Raw genomic sequence first — 19,798 nt, 5'->3', positions numbered from 1 at the left:
CTTTTGGGGTACGTCTCTATAAGCTTGGCACATCTAGCCACTGGGATTTTTGCCCATTCTTTAAAGCAAAACTGCTGTAGCTCCTTCAGGTTGGACGGGTTCCACTGGTGTACAGCAATCTTTAAGCCATACCACAGATTCTCAAATGGGCCATGGTCCTGCTTGAAGGACTGAAACAGGTTTCCCTCAAGAATTTCCCTGTATTTGGCTCCATCCATCATTCCTTCAACATTGAGCAGTTGCTGCCACCACCATGCTTCACTCTGGGGATGGTGTTCTCAGGGTGGTGAGAGATGTTGGGCTTGCGCCAGACATAGTGTTTTCCTTGATGGCCAAAAGGCTAAATTTTTGTCTCATCTGACCAGAGTACCTTCTGCCATATGTTTGGGGAGTCTCCCACATGCCTTTTTGTGAGGAGCGTTTGCTTACTTTTTTTCTTTAGGCAATGGCTTATTTCTGGCCGTTCTTCTGTAAAGCCCTGCTCTGTGGAGTGTACGGCTTAAAGTGATACTCCAATCTCCGCTGTGGAGCTTTGCACCTCTTTCAGAGTTCTCTTTGGTCTCTTTGTTGCCTCTCTGATTAACGCCCTCCTTGTCTGGCAGTGAGTTTTGGTGGGTGGCCCTCTTTGGCAGCTTTGCTGTGGTGCCATATTCTTTCCAGTCCTAAATAATGGATTTAATGGTACTCTGCACTCTGGTACTCAAAGTTTTGGATATTTTTTATAACCCAACCCTCATCTCCACAACAGGTCAGGAACAATCCTGACCTGTTTGGAGAGCTCCTTGGTCTTCATGGTGCCCCTTGCTCAGTGGTGTTGCAGACTCAGGGCCTTTCAGGACAGATGTATATATACTGAGATCATGTGACACTTAGATTGCATACAGGTGGACTTTATTTAATGAATTATGTGACATCTGAAGGTAATTTGTTGCACCAGATATTATGTAGGGGATTCATAGCAAAGGTGATGGATACATACGCACGCAGAACTTTTCCATTTTTTAGATTGTTTAAAAAAAAAAAAAAAAGTTATTTTCTTCCTTTCACTTCACCAATTTGGACTATTTTGTGTATGTCCATTGTATGAAATCTAAATAAAATCCATTCTAATTCCAGGTTGTTATGCAACAAAACAGGAAAAATGCCAAGGAGGGTGAATATTTTGCAAGGCACTGTATAATGTATATATAAATACAAACCCTCGCACACTTCTGGGAATTTGTCACACCTTGTTTGTTAAATAAGCTACTAATTTGTGAATTTGTGTAGAACGTTTATTAATGTTTGGGAACAGGGCTTGCTTTGGCCTGGCGGTTTCCACTTATGTATGAAGCCACCAAATCAGAATATTTTGTGGGGCTTTGACAGACAATTCTCATTGGAACATGACCATTGTCTGTGTATTTAATCACTCCTACTGGACTATAAGCATTCATTGTGTATGTTGTGTCACTGTACATATACTGCCCGCGATGAGCCATAAATGTACTTTATAAAATGTTTAGTTTACTAGCAGTAGAAATAATTCATATCCAGCTCTTGTTTCTCAAAGTAGCTTTAGTCGATGCTAGTGCATTCTGCTTGTGCAATGTAGGTTTCAGTAGACCGGAAATGGGTAAAAAAAGAAAGTCAAGAAAACATTTAGACCTGAACGTAAGGGGTATATTTGTACGTTTGGTTACTTCTATATACTCAATGAATTTGTTCCCCATAGTTTTGTTTGTTTCCCCAGTATAGTTGTTAATCCTACAGCAATAGGAAAAAATATTTTCATCATATTTCTTTAGTCAGGTATGAGTGGGCTGAAATGTTCCTGTCCACGGATTTAATTACAGGTGATGAATACCAAAAACACAGGGAGTTTGGAGTTCATGTCCAATAGAGGGCGTCGGAGGAGAAGATCGGGAGAATCCCATCACTCCCCATGTTCCATCACTCTGCAGTCCAGAGCCATGTCCATCTCTAACTTGGCATCTTGGCGACAGGTGTTTTCTTTTTTACATCTAGTTCCCCACTGGCCATCCAACCTTTCCCACCTTCTTTCCCGTATTTTCCATCTCCTTTTTAGTTTCTGGACTCTTACATTAGAAGAGCATTGATGACCTTTCTGGGGTATCGGCATAGGATGGAAAAGCGAAACCACCATTAGAAAAAAATCTGTATACAAACATGTCTTGCAAGTAGTAATACGTAGTTATAAAAACGCATATGTGCTCAGTAGAAAGGGCTTGTATAAATTCTTTAGGTATTATGTAAAGTCTCATTACCTTTAATAGAAGATGACGTCTTGTGTTATGGAAAAATGAAGGTATAAGTTACAGTTTTGTACAGCTGTGGCATTACAAGGTTCTGATACTAAAGTATGTTTGGACGTTTAAACAGATCAGCCGCAACAGACACGTCACGTTTCAGGTAATGGACACTGAGCACCACATTAATATTTATACTCGGCATCTGTGCTCTAGCTCTTTCCTGCAGCTCTTACCATCCTTGTCTCTGTTACAACCAGCTGTGCTTTAGCTTCTGTGGTCAGACAGTAAAACAAACTGTCACCTGTGCTATTAAGCCTTGAAGACATTAGGAACCAAAAAGTGTAGGCTCCCTCAGGCAGCAAAGTACTGCCAGCCCCAATTTTATCATTAACACGTTGACTTTAAACCAATTCTCCACTCTGATGATTATAATGTAGATCCTTGCTAGATGCCTCCTGCCATCAGTGTTATCAAGTCTTCCCTGTATTTTGTATGCATGCAAGGTATATTTTGACCTCTCTGGACTCCTGCATTTATTTATATATATATATATATATATATATATCCGTGCTTTCCTTTTTCCAGCCCTCCACTGTCGCAGAGTATCCCGTGCTTGTTTGCTACCTGCTTTCAGCTTGTGTCTTTCTGTGCATCTCTGTGCCTTCGTGTAAGGTTTTAGTTTGCTATAGATAAACTCCTTATATGTATTCTATCAGTAACATACTACTCGTCTGGGTTTACAGTGTGGCCAAACCTACTGGATTGGTGAACACAGTCGGGTGAGGACTTTCACAGTTTCTTGATTGTTTTGGGGCATCTGCAATGTCTTTATCACTTGGGAGCCAGCAGATTTTGAATCGTCATCCAAGGTCACACCAATTCCCGAAATGTATTATTTGTTGCCTGTATTCTATTATTTGTATTGATTATCCATCTTTGATAGGAACAACGTGCAAATTATGAAGTAATTGTCCATTAGTATTTGCTAAATAATCCCTTTAAGTCTAAAGAACATTATTGGTCCATACCCTTTGCTTGTGCTTCAACAAAAGCTATATAAATCTCCTAAACATCTCAGTACTAGAAACATTCTATTGTATGCTTTGCGGTATCAGAATTCTGCCATTGCAAGCAAGACAGACCAGTATAAGGAGCCTTGAACCTCCAAAACCACGTTGTTCAATGTTGTTACACAAAGGGGTCTATTCACTGACGGGAGACCTGAGAGGAGGGTTTGAAGTGTCAGCTCCCCAACATCACTATCCATTATGGGTAGAAGGGTTAAGCTGGCCTTTCATAATCTACAGCTTAATGGGTGGGGAGACTTGGGAGAAGTCTCTCCGATTTAACTATATGAAGAAGCCAAAGCTTATTGGGGATGAGCCTTCATAATGTATAGTGACGTCTCCCTTTAGTGACTAGATGTCAAAGTGTCTACTCTTCTGCATTCCTGTGGCACCAGTGTGTTATCAGAATTGATAAGGAAAGATTAGGCATAGTGGACTGGTCCATATTTTCAAATTAAAGCCACAATGAACAACATGATAATTTTGTTTTATCCAGAGTCGGATTTTACCTTGGCTTATCAAAACTTAAAGACATACTAAATATTTATATTACTAGAGTAATCATGATATTAGCACTCACAGGTTGAATTCACAGACAATTAGAAGTTCTTTTCGTTTTAGCATTCATTTTACTTTATTTCTGTTAGCATTCCGTAGAGACAAGAGAACGACTTAGTGAGGGCATTTGCCCGTTTTATCCTGTTGAACTGTTCAAAAAAGTGATTGTCACTCTAGGGACATTTATCGAGATCCATAAAAGCAAGGTTTATATGGGTGTGTGTGTATGTGTGTGCGTGTGTATGTATGTAGAAAACCCAAAGTGTAATATTTACTTGCATCTTTGGTAACATCTGAAAGAATGTATATAAGCATTTCTTTATTAGTAAAGGCAGTGCTGCAAGATTTCAAAGATCTTTATAACCTTTGTATTTGTTGTTCACCTCTTCTTACAGTAGGAACCTTCAGAAAGAAATCATTTTCTCCCAAAAACATATTTTTTTCAAGAAATGCAGACAAGCTTTTAATGTCGTACATAAATGGGGTTGGCAACAGGTTTGTCAAGAACACGCATTCTTAACATTAGAATTTAGTTTGCATTAGGTTCAGGTTTTAATATTGTAGTGCTAACAAGGAAGTCAGATTTTTTTACTGTTCGCTCTAAGGTTTGTCTCTTTCCACCCTTTGCTTGTCATTTGGGTCAGGCCATTCATTTTTCTCTAAGCACAATGACCATGGATTCTTCACCCCTTTCTGCTTTAGCTGCAGTTTTATAGCAGACTAAGAATGGAGTGGTTGTAGAATTTAAGGTGTTTTTCTTTTGTTTATGTGCAGTTATAATAAAACATTACAGCATTTTGCTGGATTATAGCCATGCATTGCACCTGCAAACAAAAGTACTTACTAACCATTCAGTTTGCCATACGTGCCCTCTACGATGCTCGATAGTGCCGGTTAATGAGACTATGTGAAGATGATTTTCTTCTGTGCCGTACAGTTAAAATACTGCAGAATTAAACTATAGAAATGCAGGTTGCTTAACAAAATGATAAAGGTGAGATGTAAATGTGGAAGAAAAGGTCTTGAAGAACATTAGAACTTTCAGGTCAAGCAAAATCCCATCCTGGACTTGTTATGCTTTTGATGTCGGCAAACATAGAAACAGAGTTTGAGAGCAGATAAGAATCGTTCAGCCCATCTAGTCTGCACATTTTGTCTGATGTGGGCTCAGAACATAACCAGTCCTTCCTTGTCTCAGATTCAGGATAGATAGCCTAAAGACAAGGATTTACATTCCCTCACTGTATTATTCTCTACAACTTCTGATGGGAGGCTGTTCCATTTACTTACCACCCCATTGGTGGCAATTACATTGAATCTAAACCTCTGAATCTTTGACTATGACCTCTTGTTGTAACATTTTCCCTCTATTGAAATAAACTTCCCTTCTGTAATCCGTTAAATCCGTTTAAGCATTTAAATGTTTCTATTACATCTTCCTCATCTCATCTTTCCTTCAAGCTTTACATATTGAGACCCCCCCCTAGTCTTTCCAGATATTTTTTATCAAAATATTCACCATTTTTGTAGCTTTCCTCTGAACTCTCTCCAATGTGTTAATATCCTTCTGGGGATGTGGTCTTCTCACTGACACTTTATTGCCTTGTCGACTTACCTTTAAGTCATCGGAAATAATAACTCATAAGTCCCTCTCTTCCGTTTCTTCTGTTGTCAATGACAGAACAATGTCCCCAATGCTGTATTCTGTCTTGGAATTTTTTCATCGCAAGTGCATTATTTTCCATTTATGAATATTAAACTGCAGCTGCAACACTCTCAACCATTCTTCTAATTTACTTTAATCACTTTGCGTTTGGTTTGTACCACCCAGAAGGCCCACCCTGTTACAGGCCTTTTGTATTATCTGCAAAAAGACAAGCTTACCATGAAGACCATGTTGAGTGCTTTGGCAATTGAGAAAATCCAATCTTAAATCTATGTTTATTATACATGTAGAGAAGTTTGTCAGAATCAAATAATGATTCCAATAATATTATAAAGACTTGTTGCCTGGGTGGTCTATCAAAAGTCCTCACTGTACCTGGTACGAGTTTTGTCCATTGGTGCCCCCAACACCACTGTGATGTTTCCCAAGCGTTCTTTAAGGCACATGGGAGGTTATGAAGACCACAGTGGCATGTCTGGGTGGGTAATAAGATGTTCCATTATAATTAAAACCAAACTGTATTGTATTTCTGTTATGTTATTCAGAAATGTCTTTTATAAAATTGTCAAAATATATGTGCCTTATAAAAAAAAAATTGTCTTGATGTCTTTAGTGGTTCCATTATTTGCATTTTGTGGTGTTTAGGTTGGTATAGATAATGGAGGCTTATATCAATGGCATGTATCTCTATAGAGTAAGGTGAAACCCTAAAAAAAAAAGCTTAACTGTAATGTGAGAGAAAGCTACATTGTCATAATGAATGAATTGTCTTTTCCAGGTTCTATCTGAAACCTCTTCTAAATCTGGGGGTTACCGTCTCTTTACGTCTTATGCCAGACAACCGTCCGACATGAAGCAAAGTGGTTTAGGTATGTTTGATGTGGCATCACCTACTTGCGCCTATAATGAAAATGTCAGGCTTGGAATATATGGTGAAATACGTGTGTTCTGACGCAGACTTTGTTTAATAGGTGTTGTTCACACCCAGGTTTTGAGGGCCACAAATAAGTTGGGTTTTTGAATATACAAGCCAAAGCCGATATTGGCTCTTGGGTAAGTTACAGGTATCCATGCAAGGAAATGCACAGTTCCTGGTTTGTTTACTGCCCTCAAGGCGTGGAGTTCAACATGGTGTCTGATTTTGTGAGCGATTTATCTCTGTTTTAATATGTATTTACATTTAAGTGCAGCAATTGATTTATATATAAGGCTGTGTTCTGAAATGTACTTCCATTTGTGTTTCTGCATAGAAAGCAGGACATTTTCTCACATTTTTATGTGTAAGCTTTGATTTTTAGGTTACCCCCATCTTTAGGGTTAGTTGGAATGGACATTTGCAGTATCTCACACATTTTCATTTTACCTGAGCAGCTCCATGCTGTGCCGTTTTCCCAGTTCACATATATTTATAGTGGAGCGATTGGAAGGAATCCCTCGTTTAGCGAGTGGAACCTGCGCTTTTTCCTCCTCACTTGATCCGAAAGCAGAGTTGGCTGCCACACTCCAACCCCTCCCCCCCGCAGTGTGTAAAGGGCAATGTCGGCTTAGCCCGCTCCGCAAGCTGCATCTGGGTCTGGCCCGTTTCTAGCTTGGCTACTGTCCCGCTATGGCTGGCTGAACGGACTCTAAATGAAAAGCTGTAGACAACCTTTCCTAGATGCACTTTGCATATAATTCCTGAAACCATATGCAGTATGGCCTATCTACCAGAATATTTGGCAGACTGCAAGTTCGCTGTAATTAAACAGTTAAATGTCACTCATGAGTGTGCATTACCACTTAAAGACTGTAGAGGGTATTGTTTTGGCAGATCTTCTGCCCTGCAAACATTTTAATTTTTAATTGTCGATAATGTGAAGCACACTCGAAGAAATTCACCATTTTCACACACCAAAAAAGCATCCTCAATGCTCTTGTAATAAATGTGATTGTGTTTGTTGTGCGCTGTCATATTCACATCCCATTATGCTAGTTTTCTTTTGCCGTGTTCCTGGTATTTTTGGCTGGTTACCGTGTAACATGTTCTGTCACAGCAGCAAGGCGTGTGTAGACCTCTTGCTGTTTCGTACTGTTTGCATGTGCTTTCCCAGACCCCCGTTCATGTGGGATACACACCTTTGCCATCATCTGTCTTCGGCCTTTTTCTTTGCAAATACCATGGATATGTGCACTCATTCTAAAATGCTGCCACACGTTTAGAGAATGCTGGCTTTCCGTGCGTCCCATGCTTTATGTGACGTCTCTCAGAGGCCGTCGGATATCTGCCATGGTTTTGTCTCGGTTCTATTCTTGTGCGATGGCTTTCCTCTTACGCCCTTTGTGTTTGTGTCAGCAAACTGTGATGTAGCCCACGTTATTGTCCAAAACTGTCTGCTCAGAAAGGGAGTATGTGCCAGCGTTTAACATCTCCAGGGTTGTTCTTTTGTCCCTGAGGTAATTCAATCAAGATGGAGGAGCCGGGCACTTCTGTTTTCCTCTAACTAAACCTCAATGTCCATACTGTTGGAAGTTATGTTTCTTGGGAGGGCAGAAAGGAAGGTGTGGCGGCTCCGTTAATGTAATGGCATGGGCTACATCTATATTCCTATCATTTGTGGTTGCTCTTCATTTTCCTGATCACGGGTCTGGATCTTCTGCATCATCTCCATCATCTCCGCTCTCTGCTGACATGGTCATTGGCTGCCAGTTGCTTCATACGCTGCTTCAGCTGGTTACGCGCCTGCTTTATAGCATGCTTTGGGGCTTATCACCAACAGGGCTTCAGGTATAAACACATTGCTTTCTGTTGGTGAGTTCCTCCTTGTGCTTTTCTAACGTATTGCGACTCTTCGTTTGTGTAATTATTGGAAAACGGCGTAATTACAGTAGAGAATTAGGAATGTTCACCTACATGAACATATATATATATATTTGGTCAGGGACGTTTATCATCTTTCTGTGTTGAAGTGTTATAAGAGGTAGTCACTGCTACACAATTATTATTGTAATGTTATAAAAAAAGAGGTTTGCTGAAGCCTGAGTCACGCAGATGTTACCAAATATTCTTATCATATATATCGAACATACAAAAAGATTTTAAACAGTGTTCCTCAATCAATGCAAAACAGATGTCCATGGTATATGACATGAAAGAAATGGGTTACATTATATAACATAATCCTTTCTATTGGAACAAAATCGGCATCTAAAAAAATCCATATAAATAGAATTTTCTTCCCAGATGGTTAAACAGAGGTTGTTTGGCTGTTTTACTATTTTTGTGCTGCTAATTTTAACAGTCGTCATATGGCTGCCCCACAGAAATAAAGGAAAGCTGTATTAGAAACGTACCTGCTATGTTACAGAAAAAGTCCTGTGAGAAGACGCACTGAAAACTTCATAAAAAAACAGAATTATTAACTAAGCCATTTGGGGTTCTTAAGTCATAACGCAGGGGAATCGTATACCCCAGAAAGTCTCTTTTATTCCTTCCGCTCCATGTATATATATTATTCTTGCATTTAAACGTTTAACCATGTAAATGCAACACAAACTGACAGGTTCCAAGGCAACGCATCTTTTGCGTGGAATAAAACACGGTAAAGTTTAGGGAACTCTTTACGGCACCCGGGACTGTGCATTAATCAGATCCATGTCCTAGCTCTGTAAGGTACGTCTGTCTGCTTTATGTTCCATAAACAGGACATGCATTGTTTTCTCCAGGCTTTAATACCCTTTTGTGGGGCAAAACTGAGATGGGAGCGTAGACTTCTAGAAGGAGATTCACCGAGGCGCCATGCACTTAAGTGCCTTCTCTCTAATTTGAGAGTCCTGGGTGTCTTTAGTAGTTTGACAGATGAGTAAAGTACTACTTAGTCAGAGACTAACCAGCATGATCGTAAGCTGTTTGCTCACCACGTAGTTATTATTCCATTGCATTAAACATTTACATGCCGTTGTGTTTTTCTTTTCGCCTTCCTTCTGTGAGCAGTCATTTTTCTTGGTGCTTCTTGCTAAGGGCCCATCCTTGAACCATCTAAACCATCCCATATTACCATTTCTCATGGAGTGTCCCGCTTGCTACTGTTCCATGTTAACATGTGCTAAATCCTCAAGTAACAGTCTTATTTCAGACTTTGAAAGAGAACAACCCAAACTTCTGCAGAAGGAGGGAAGTCGACCTTTAACCGTGGTGATGTGTCGTTAATGGCATGTTATAGATCTGTGTGATTACTAATCCCCGATCCCCCCCACCTTTCCAGGATCACAGTGCACTGGGCTGTTCAGCACCACAGTGCTGGGAGGCTCCTCCAGCGCCCCAAACCTACAGGACTACGCACGCAGCCATCGCAAAAAAATCAGCGCCGCTGCCAGCCTGACTTACAAAGACGGTACGTGCCCTCTGTATCCCAGCCCAGTGGTGTCCTTTACTGTTCAGTCTTTGGAAAGGAGGGGAAGTGCAGCATGCCATGAATCCAAGGCCTCCCCCCAACCTTGTGATACATGTTCTCACTAGACGTTTGGTAAACGGAGCTTGCTGCTAATACAGTGATGTCTGGAGGCTGAAAGTGGTACACAAGTCCCCAAATAACTGCATGTTAGGTTTTCAGTCTGTCCATGTACAGTGTACCTCTGCACGTTGACATGGGGGGGTGGCTTTTTTATTTTTTTTTTTACATTTTTGGCGAGATGATTTTTTGCTTCTTCTAGCACAACTGTTTTATCAAATTACGTTACCAGATGCTAATAGCCACAGGGATAACTCTATTGGTAATATGTTTCTGCTGCACTAATGGGGTAGATTTTTGTAATATGTAAATATTGTACAAAAAAGGATTTTTCCGGGGGTGGGGGGGGCACCTCTGCATGGTATGTAGGTCACGCCACTACTGGACTCGCGCTGGTCTCCAAACTTCTGAGTTTTTAGTGGACCCGTACCATCGGCAGCCTCAAAGGACTTTTCTTTGGACCCGCAGAGTCAGAGTGTTAACCCACTTAAGCTGAGTGATCATCCATACTGAGCTGGGCTCAAACACCATTCTTGGGCATTTACCCCTTGTTTGGGTGATTTTTTTGCCTTATACCCCCAATTGGTTTCTTCCAAATAAATGTTTCTCCATATATTCTGGCTTCAAATATGTTATATAATTCTTTGTGCTTTTGACCTTGTTGGTTTGTTTACTTGTCAGAGTTTGATATATTACCCCTATGTACAAATAGGCAGACGAAACCCACCTTCAGTCCTTCTGCGCTGCCTCTATATTTGTTCATGCTTCGTATGTTCCATTTTATGTTCCTCCCTGAACTTTTGCTCCAGAGGTTGATTGTGGCATTTACACAATTTATTTTCCTTCTGCTTGAAACCAGAATGACTTCATCCATTAATGCTGCTCAGTAGCACATTAGCCGCGGTGACTATTCCGCTGCCAGTGGATCCATTAAGCACATAGCTCCAAGCAAGTGCTTTGTCTTCCTATAGCTGTGCTTGTAACTGATAGGTCTGTATCTCTGTCTATGTCCTAATTTATACAGTTCGAGCTGCCACTGAGATGTTTCGTCTTTGGAGAATTGCTGATAAAACATACTGTCCCGTTGCCGGAATCCATTTGGAGAGTACAGCCGTGTAGGTGACATCTGTGACCCTTTAAATGCTTAAGAGGCACTCTTGGGGTGAAGGGTTAAAACATTTAGAAATATGATCCTGTAACAAATACAGGGGTTTCAGTGAATTTAGTTTTTGAAAGGTGCCATGCTGATTTGTTGTTTGCAACCTCAATAACAATGAACAGCAATACAGCTTTGGATATCAGAAGTTTCTTTTTTTAATTATTTTAAATGTTGATTATTTTTATTTTTTTGATCAGGATGCCATATAACAAGATTTTAGAATCCATAACCCCGCACATTAGTTTTGCACAAGTCACATGACTTTGTACCCTAGCCTGGGGAAAACTTTGTCTTGGGTTTCTTCCATTGTATATGGCGCTTATCAGTGGTTTTGCGTGAGTTGCTGCACAAACAGATGACAATCTCAACTTTCACAATAACTGTTCATCTCGTCTCGTTGCGACCATGTGAAGTGTCAGCTAGTCCAGTGGCTGAACCAGGAAGGTCTCTCATTCAGTGATAAGACAATATGTAACTTTCATTAACCAAAATAACACTTGTCTCCATACATAGATTAATTATCTGATCCGTAACTAGAAGGGGTGAATTCCAGGTGCCAGGGTGTATATGCCGCAAGCTGGAGAAGTTAAGTACATTGAGTCTCATCACAGCACTGGCCTGGCCTAAGCATGTCCCCGGCTCTGGGGCATGCCAATTTTGTTCGATAGCCATCCACTTGGTGTGTTAGAAGCTTAGTTAGATGAGTTCCCTTGTATGAATGTCTAACAGCATTATAAATGGCTCCCAGGAGTCAAAACTTTGCACCATTGTGTTCCTTGTTGGCTACAGCTGGCATCCACTCTGCTAGCAGGAGACACCGGGGAAGGTTAGAAAGCCAGCCAATTAATCAAGATACGTTTCAGAGCTAACAGGATGGCAATGTCTCTGACCTGAGATTTAGGGAGGTTTCACATTTTGTATTTAGTCGTGTTTCATTAATATTGGCTAGTAAAAGTATTTTTGAGTTTACTAATTCCTTAATATACAGCGGTGGTGGTTCCCGAGTCTTTAGAGTTCTGGCTGGTTGGGAACCATAGAAATTTCCTCCAGTAGAGTAACCCCCCGTTATTTGGACAGACCTGTAATCAAGATGCCAACATCTTACTTGATTACTCAAGTTTATAATATTCCAGAAATGCAGTTTTGCTTAAAATACAATTTAATAAATTGATCCTCGGTTATAATAACCAAAATAGTATAAATACATTCAACAGTTTAAGATACAGCTCAATCTATCCGGCAAACATTACAGAGTATATAAAGCTGCTGTTGCAGTATAGATTCTTGAGCACGTCTTGAGTGTCCCAAAAACCCTATTTGTTTAGGAAATTCTTTTAGCAGAGCCAAGAACTAAAGTATGATAAAGCGAGTAGATGGTTCTGGTGTGTTGTACCCTTAACTCAGAGCGGCTGTATTTAGTTTAAGGGGAGAACCATGGAGGGTGGCAACAGAATGTCATCGATGGACAGTGTGATACTGAAAGTATATAAGTACATACACCCCGATGTATTCACATTCGACACCAGGGTTCGTGTGATATAATGCTTTTGGTGTGATGGGGGGGGGGGAGATAAGTAGGAAAAGTATTCTTTCTCTTTTTAGATCCGAATCTTGCATACGTCTTTATACCACAGTGGGGTTTATTCACTAAAGCATAAGCTGAGGTGAATGCAAAGCTTCACAATGTATTATGGAGACCCAACACCTGTCGTTTATACCAGCAATAAGGGATGAGTTCCATAATGTATAGTAAAGAAATATTTGTGATTTTTTTCACCTGGCACTTTAGCCATGTTTTTCCATTGACTAGATTGTGCTCTAAATTAGGCTGTAATTGTAGAAATTACAAACATACATATCTAGACAGATGTGTATTTTTACATGTCAGTAATAGAAAGAATATTAGAAAGGGCACAGTTGCAAATGTATATAGGTCATGAGTGTTGTTATGAAGAGCAAAAGCTACAGTGCTGCGCAATGTAATGCAATCTACCCGTGTGCCATACGTGCCTAAAGTGATGTCGCTGGTTGGGACTAGCGCAGAGCTAGAAGACGTCCTGCTCTTTCCACCGAGAGGTTTGGGAGGCCTGTGCCGCGGCTTGATGTTGGGCTTGTTGTGTACGGGACCCTGTCGGTGTGTGCGTGCGTGCGCGCGTCTCGGGACCCTGTCGGTGTGCGCGCGTCTCGGGACCCTGACGGTGTGTGTGCGCGCGTCTCGGGACCCTGTCGGTGTGTGTGCGTGCGTCTCGGGACCCTGTCGGTGTGTGTGCGTGCGTCTCGGGACCCTGTCGGTGTGTGTGCGCGCGTCTCGAGACCCTGTCGGTGTGTGTGCGCGCGTCTCGGGACCCTGTGTGTGTGTGTGCGCGCGTCTCGGGACCCTGTGTGTGTGTGCGCGTCTCGGGACCCTGTCGGTGTGTGTGCGCGCGTCTCGAGACCCTGTCGGTGTGTGTGTGCACATCTCGGGACCCTGTCGGTGTGTGTGTGTGCACATCTCGGGACCCTGTCGGTGTGTGTGTGTGTGTGCACATCTCGGGACCCTGTCGGTGTGTGTGTGTGCACATCTCGGGACCCTGTCGGTGTGTGTGTGTGCACATCTCGGGACCCTGTCGGTGTGTGTGTGTGCACATCTCGGGACCCTGTCGGTGTGCGCGCGTCTCGGGACCCTGACGGTGTGTGTGCGCGCGTCTCGGGACCCTGACGGTGTGTGTGCGCGCGTCTCGGGACCCTGTCGGTGTGTGTGCGCGCGTCTCGGGACCCTGTCGGTGTGTGTGCGCGCGTCTCGAGACCCTGTCGGTGTGTGTGCGCGCGCGTCTCGGGACCCTGTGTGTGTGTGTGTGTGTGCGCGCGCCTCGGGACCCTGTGTGTGTGTGCGCGTCTCGGGACCCTGTCGGTGTGTGTGCGCGCGTCTCGAGACCCTGTCGGTGTGTGTGCGCGCGTCTCGAGACCCTGTCGGTGTGTGTGTGTGCACATCTCGGGACCCTGTCGGTGTGTGTGTGCACATCTCGGGACCCTGTCGGTGTGTGTGCGCGCGTCTCGGGACCCTGTGTGTGTGTGTGCGCGCGTCTCGGGACCCTGTGTGTGTGTGCGCGTCTCGGGACCCTGTCGGTGTGTGTGCGCGCGTCTCAAGACCCTGTCGGTGTGTGTGTGCACATCTCGGGACCCTGTCGGTGTGTGTGTGTGCACATCTCGGGACCCTGTCGGTGTGTGTGTGTGTGTGCACATCTCGGGACCCTGTCGGTGTGTGTGTGTGCACATCTCGGGACCCTGTCGGTGTGTGTGTGTGCACATCTCGGGACCCTGTCGGTGTGTGTGTGTGCACATCTCGGGACCCTGTCGGTGTGCGCGCGTCTCGGGACCCTGACGGTGTGTGTGCGCGCGTCTCGGGACCCTGACGGTGTGTGTGCGCGCGTCTCGGGACCCTGTCGGTGTGTGTGCGCGCGTCTCGGGACCCTGTCGGTGTGTGTGCGCGCGTCTCGAGACCCTGTCGGTGTGTGTGCGCGCGCGTCTCGGGACCCTGTGTGTGTGTGTGTGTGTGCGCGCGCCTCGGGACCCTGTGTGTGTGTGCGCGTCTCGGGACCCTGTCGGTGTGTGTGCGCGCGTCTCGAGACCCTGTCGGTGTGTGTGCGCGCGTCTCGAGACCCTGTCGGTGTGTGTGTGTGCACATCTCGGGACCCTGTCGGTGTGTGTGCACATCTCGGGACCCTGTCGGTGTGTGTGTGTGTGTGTGTGCACATCTCGGGACCCTGTCGGTGTGTGTGTGTGCACATCTCGGGACCCTGTCGGTGTGTGTGCACATCTCGGGACCCTGTCGGTGTGTGTGTGCACATCTCGAGACCCTGTCGGTGTGTGTGCGCGCGCGTCTCGGGACCCTGTGTGTGTGTGTGTGTGTGCGCGCGCCTCGGGACCCTGTGTGTGTGTGCGCGTCTCGGGACCCTGTCGGTGTGTGTGCGCGCGTCTCGAGACCCTGTCGGTGTGTGTGCGCGCGTCTCGAGACCCTGTCGGTGTGTGTGTGTGCACATCTCGGGACCCTGTCGGTGTGTGTGCACATCTCGGGACCCTGTCGGTGTGTGTGTGTGTGTGTGCACATCTCGGGACCCTGTCGGTGTGTGTGTGTGCACATCTCGGGACCCTGTCGGTGTGTGTGCACATCTCGGGACCCTGTCGGTGTGTGTGTGCACATCTCGGGACCCTGTCGGTGTGTGTGTGTGCACATCTCGGGACCCTGTCGGTGTGTGTGTGTGCACATCTCGGGACCCTGTCGGTGTGTGTGTGTGCACATCTCGGGACCCTGTCGGTGTGTGTGTGTGCACATCTCGGGACCCTGTCGGTGTGTGTGTGTGCACATCTCGGGACCCTGTCGGTGTGTGTGTGCACATCTCGGGACCCTGTCGGTGTGTGTGTGCACATCTCGGGACCCTGTCGGTGTGTGTGCGCGCGTCTCGGGACCCTGACGGTGTGTGTGCATGCGCGCGTGCGTCTCGGGACCCTGTCGGTGTGCGTGTGTACGTGCTTTTCTTGAGCTTCCAAAGCCAGGATGCTAACGCCAATGCTTGTTTTTTTATTTCCTCAGAACTGTTGTCTATGCCAGCTGTAAAACGATTTTCTGTGTCGTTTGCAAAGCATCCGACTAATGGTACGTTCGCTTCCTTGATTTGAAGTGTTGCCTCACACTATTAACCCCATTTTTTTGTTCCGTTCTTTTCCTCCTTTCTTGATTCCTTTACCATTCCGACCAACTCTCGTTCATATTGGTGTCGTGATGTGGACCCTACCTCTCCTCGTTTTCCATCGTTTTTTGTTTCTTCGAGTTCTTTATTTTCTTCTTCTTTGTCGTATTGTGCTTTCTTACCTTCTTGCTCATCTTCCAACCTCCTGCCGTAGCAGGCATGTCACATTCTTGTCCCGGAACTAGCAGAGAAAATATGAAAACCCTTTGAAATCTGCAAACTGAACTCGCTAAATGTGAACAATCCCTAGATTTGTTTTATTGCTCCACTCCGCAGGTAAAGCAACTCTGCTATCTATTCAAAGACAAAGCAGCCTTTTAACGTTGTTGCTATTTTTAAAGCCCAAAAAAAGAAAACATATTGTCTTACTTTAAGTGATTTTCATCACATTACAATTTTGTGCAACAACATACTGATTACTATGGAAAAATAATAATAATAATGTAGTGAGCGAACAGCTTTTTTTACGATGTTATCATTATTAGTTCACTACTATTTCTTGCCTAATGACACTCCTTTACAAATGTTTTTCTCTTTAGGTACACTAATACATTTTTTTCCCCTCCCTCTACATCTTTCAACTTATTATGTAAAATACCGTATTTGCCCAAATATAAGATGACCCTGATTATAAGACCACCCCCCAAATTTTAAATTAGAAAAAAAAAGCCTGAATATAAGACTACCCTATAGGAAAAAAGTTTTAATAGTAAATATTCATGTAAAAAAAATAATCATATTTAATAAAAGCCATTCTGGCATTTAGGGGGTTAAAAAGCATATCATGGACAGAGTGGCATATAGGGGGTAAAAAGCATATCATGGGCAGAGTGGCATATAGGGGGTTAAAAGGCATTTCTGGGAGTATATAATTGCTAACAGCAATCACACTCCTATCATGCCCAGGCAGCCAGTACATGGTGGAACCTGAGTATTATAGCCTCCCTATGCCATGTTACCGCCCCCCTTACACATCCATGCTATCACACACATACACTCATTCACACACATTTAAATACTCATTCATTCCCTTAATCACACATACTTGCTCAAAAACCCTCCCCCACCCCTTACCTGAACTGCAGATCTCTCACTAGCAGATTACTGCAGGGGCCCTGCTGCTTCCTCTCGAACAACTTCTCTTGTCCCGCCCTCAGGGGAAGAAGGAGGGGATCAGAGTCATGTGATGTGCATTCACGTGACTCTGCTGGGTTCCTGTTCTCCTGGCTAGTACAAGAGATGCTGCTCGCAAACTGTGTGACCAAAGCACCGGTAAGCAGCCTGGCCCCAGCGGACATTTAAAAAAAAAAAAATATTTATTTTGGCATTTTGCCGATAATGTCTTTTCGGCCAATATATTTCGGCCACCGACATATCGGTGCATCCCTAAATTTTAGTCTTTGAGGTCTGATTAGAAGACGACCTTGATTAGAAGACGAGGGGTATTTTAAAAACCTAGTCTTATAATCGAGCAAATATGGTACTTCACTTATTACATTTAATAATTTATCTCCTTCACCTTTAAACATTTTGTTTTAACGTCTGTGGACTTTTTCTTTTTTTGTGAAAACATTCTTGGTGGTGTAAAAATGGAGCATTCGGTGGGACCTCTGAACATCACATTCCTTTAATTTCTATGTATTTCCTTCAAAACCTATAGTGATCTGTACAGTTTGGTGATTATTTTTTATAGCCCCCTAATCCAGTCTTTACTTTGCATTTGCATGTGATTTAAATTGGAATGCCTTTACGGTATGCCAAATTTCAAATATGCTCATTTACACGAGAGCTCAATACTAATGGCCCACAATGCATAGGTTAAATGTATGCCATAAGTGTTGTTTTAACCTAGATCTTCTCCTTATTCGTCTCCGAGTCATTATTTCCCATCCTCTGTTCACTAATCTCCAGCTTTTGTTTCTTTGGATATGTTCTGTTTTGTCTTTTTTATGTATTTTTCATTATCCAAGCCTAGTTAAAGCTGTGGCATTTTCTCGGAATGAACCTCTGTGTGCCGTGACTTCATGTATATGTCCCGGTGTCTGTCTGTATAGGATTGTTCTGTGATTGTGTTTGCTACTGCATGCTTAATGTAGAGTGGAGTGTTCACTAACAAAGATACTACCAATTGGGTGTTTTCTAACCTTATTAATAAGTACTTTGTGGTTTAGTCATCCAACGTTTACAAGCAGGCCGACAGCACATCCCCGACGGACGCTTCTTGGCTTCTTTATGCATTTATGGGTAATAATGCTATAAAAAGAATTGGCGTAGGTGTTGCAGACACATTTTTTTTGGCCAGTGTAATAAATATATTACCCTCTGGTGATAATCTGATTGTTTAGGCAAACTTGATAAACGAAAGTAAATCAAACCAGAATGGTTTAGTTTTTTTTGGCTGTATTACGGTACTGATCCTTTCTTCTGGCCATCGGCTCATGGGGGTGTATTCACTAAAAGAGAATTAGCCAGAGAGTTGGGGTTTCCTGGCTCATTTATCTGGGGGAACGGTTGCGCCGGTCCTGCATGATGCATAGTTCAGTCAGTAAGGGGACTCTAGAGAAGTTTCAATGATTTAAATATGCAAAAAAACTGGGCCAGCCAAGCATTTCTTGGAGCAGAAGCTCAGCAGAGATGGTCATTGATAATGTACAGGAGAAGCCTGTGAGACAAGACAAGGCATACGTTATTTGAGATTTATATTTATGACCTGATTGACACATTATTTGGCATTTCAAAGAAGGTAAATATGTCATCTCTTCTTACAATGTAAAGTCACTCGTACATACTACATGTATGTGATTTTATCTACAGAAAATTACGTTTCTAAGCAATTGCAATGTTTTGTCCAACTTTCTAAACTAACAGAAATGCAAGCCCTTGTTGCAGCATTTCTAGAGCCGAAAAAATGAGAGCCCCAAGATTTTCAAACAAGAGCAGCCCAGGGATGAATGGCAAACCTTTGCCGTTGGCAGCAATCTCCTCGTTATAATGCAGAACCCAGACACAACAGTTGTCTTAAGTAACCGTTGAACAACAAAAAAGTTCTAAGCCGTAACAAAGAAATGTTTGGATGGTGAAACGTACCTGTTTAAAATCAAGAACCCCTAATGAGCAAATAGTTACCCCCCGTCTTATGTAAGCACTTTAGTGTTTTTTCATTGATCATACTTTACTATGTCACCCGGCCCAGTCAGTTTTATAAGCAGTTTAAAACTCACTTTATGTTACCGTCTGTATACAGAAGGAATTGTGCTCAGCGTTTGTCGATCTACCCAACTGGCTGCTATGGGGTTTTTAAAGAATCTTTCTTTTATGAATTAATATTATCTGTTAAAGCGGATCTGCCACTTCCCAAATCCTACAGTTTCACAGTTCTGTACACTAAATAGACCCCCAGCCATTGTGTTTGCCGGTTCAAACAAGCAAATTGTAAGGATTTAATCTCTTGTGCATATCATGGGAAACGTATCTTAACTTCATGATAGTTCCTTCCCTTATTGTTTGTTTGCCGATTGCTGTTGTTTGGTTTGGGCCACCATTGTGAGGATTGGTGAGAACAACTACGATAATACCAGTGCTGGAAATAAATCTAATGCTGGCCCTGAAACCATCAGACACAGAGCTCGGCTTCCGTTCATCTTTAACTCATTTCTGGCTGGGAGTCTCCCTAGTGACGCGAGGTTTTTTTGCCATTTTTACGAAATATTTTTATTTTTAGGGGGATGTCTGCGTGGTGGTTGGGCACCTATTTTTAGTCTTTTTTAAATTATTATAATGTTAACTTTTCACACTTGTTTCTGTTGACACATTTGGGAGCTTTATAGGAGTCTCTCTTGTAACCAGACAGTACCTCTTATGATGTCATTGTGACATCAGAGA

At 43.1% G+C, this 19,798-nt stretch overlaps 1 protein-coding gene across 1 annotated transcript in view; it reads left to right on the top strand.

Annotated features, from left to right (window-relative positions):
• Positions 1 to 19,798, top strand: part of LOC149278444 (inositol hexakisphosphate and diphosphoinositol-pentakisphosphate kinase 2-like) — a 52,442-nt gene that overhangs the window by 24,569 nt on the left and 8,075 nt on the right. The window contains exons 24-26 of the mRNA XM_089501990.1: positions 6,322 to 6,412; positions 9,785 to 9,913; positions 15,760 to 15,822. Coding sequence (XP_089358116.1) covers positions 6,322 to 6,412; positions 9,785 to 9,913; positions 15,760 to 15,822 — 283 coding nt within the window. The remainder of the gene's footprint in view (positions 1 to 6,321; positions 6,413 to 9,784; positions 9,914 to 15,759; positions 15,823 to 19,798) is intronic.

This window comes from Sceloporus occidentalis, unplaced genomic scaffold (genome assembly GCF_023333645.1).
Source record: "Sceloporus occidentalis isolate IW3139 unplaced genomic scaffold, rSceOcc1.0.p SCAF_189, whole genome shotgun sequence".
NCBI classification, from domain to species: Eukaryota; Metazoa; Chordata; class Lepidosauria; order Squamata; family Phrynosomatidae; genus Sceloporus; species Sceloporus occidentalis.
This window is presented reverse-complemented; position numbering and strand designations above follow the sequence as displayed.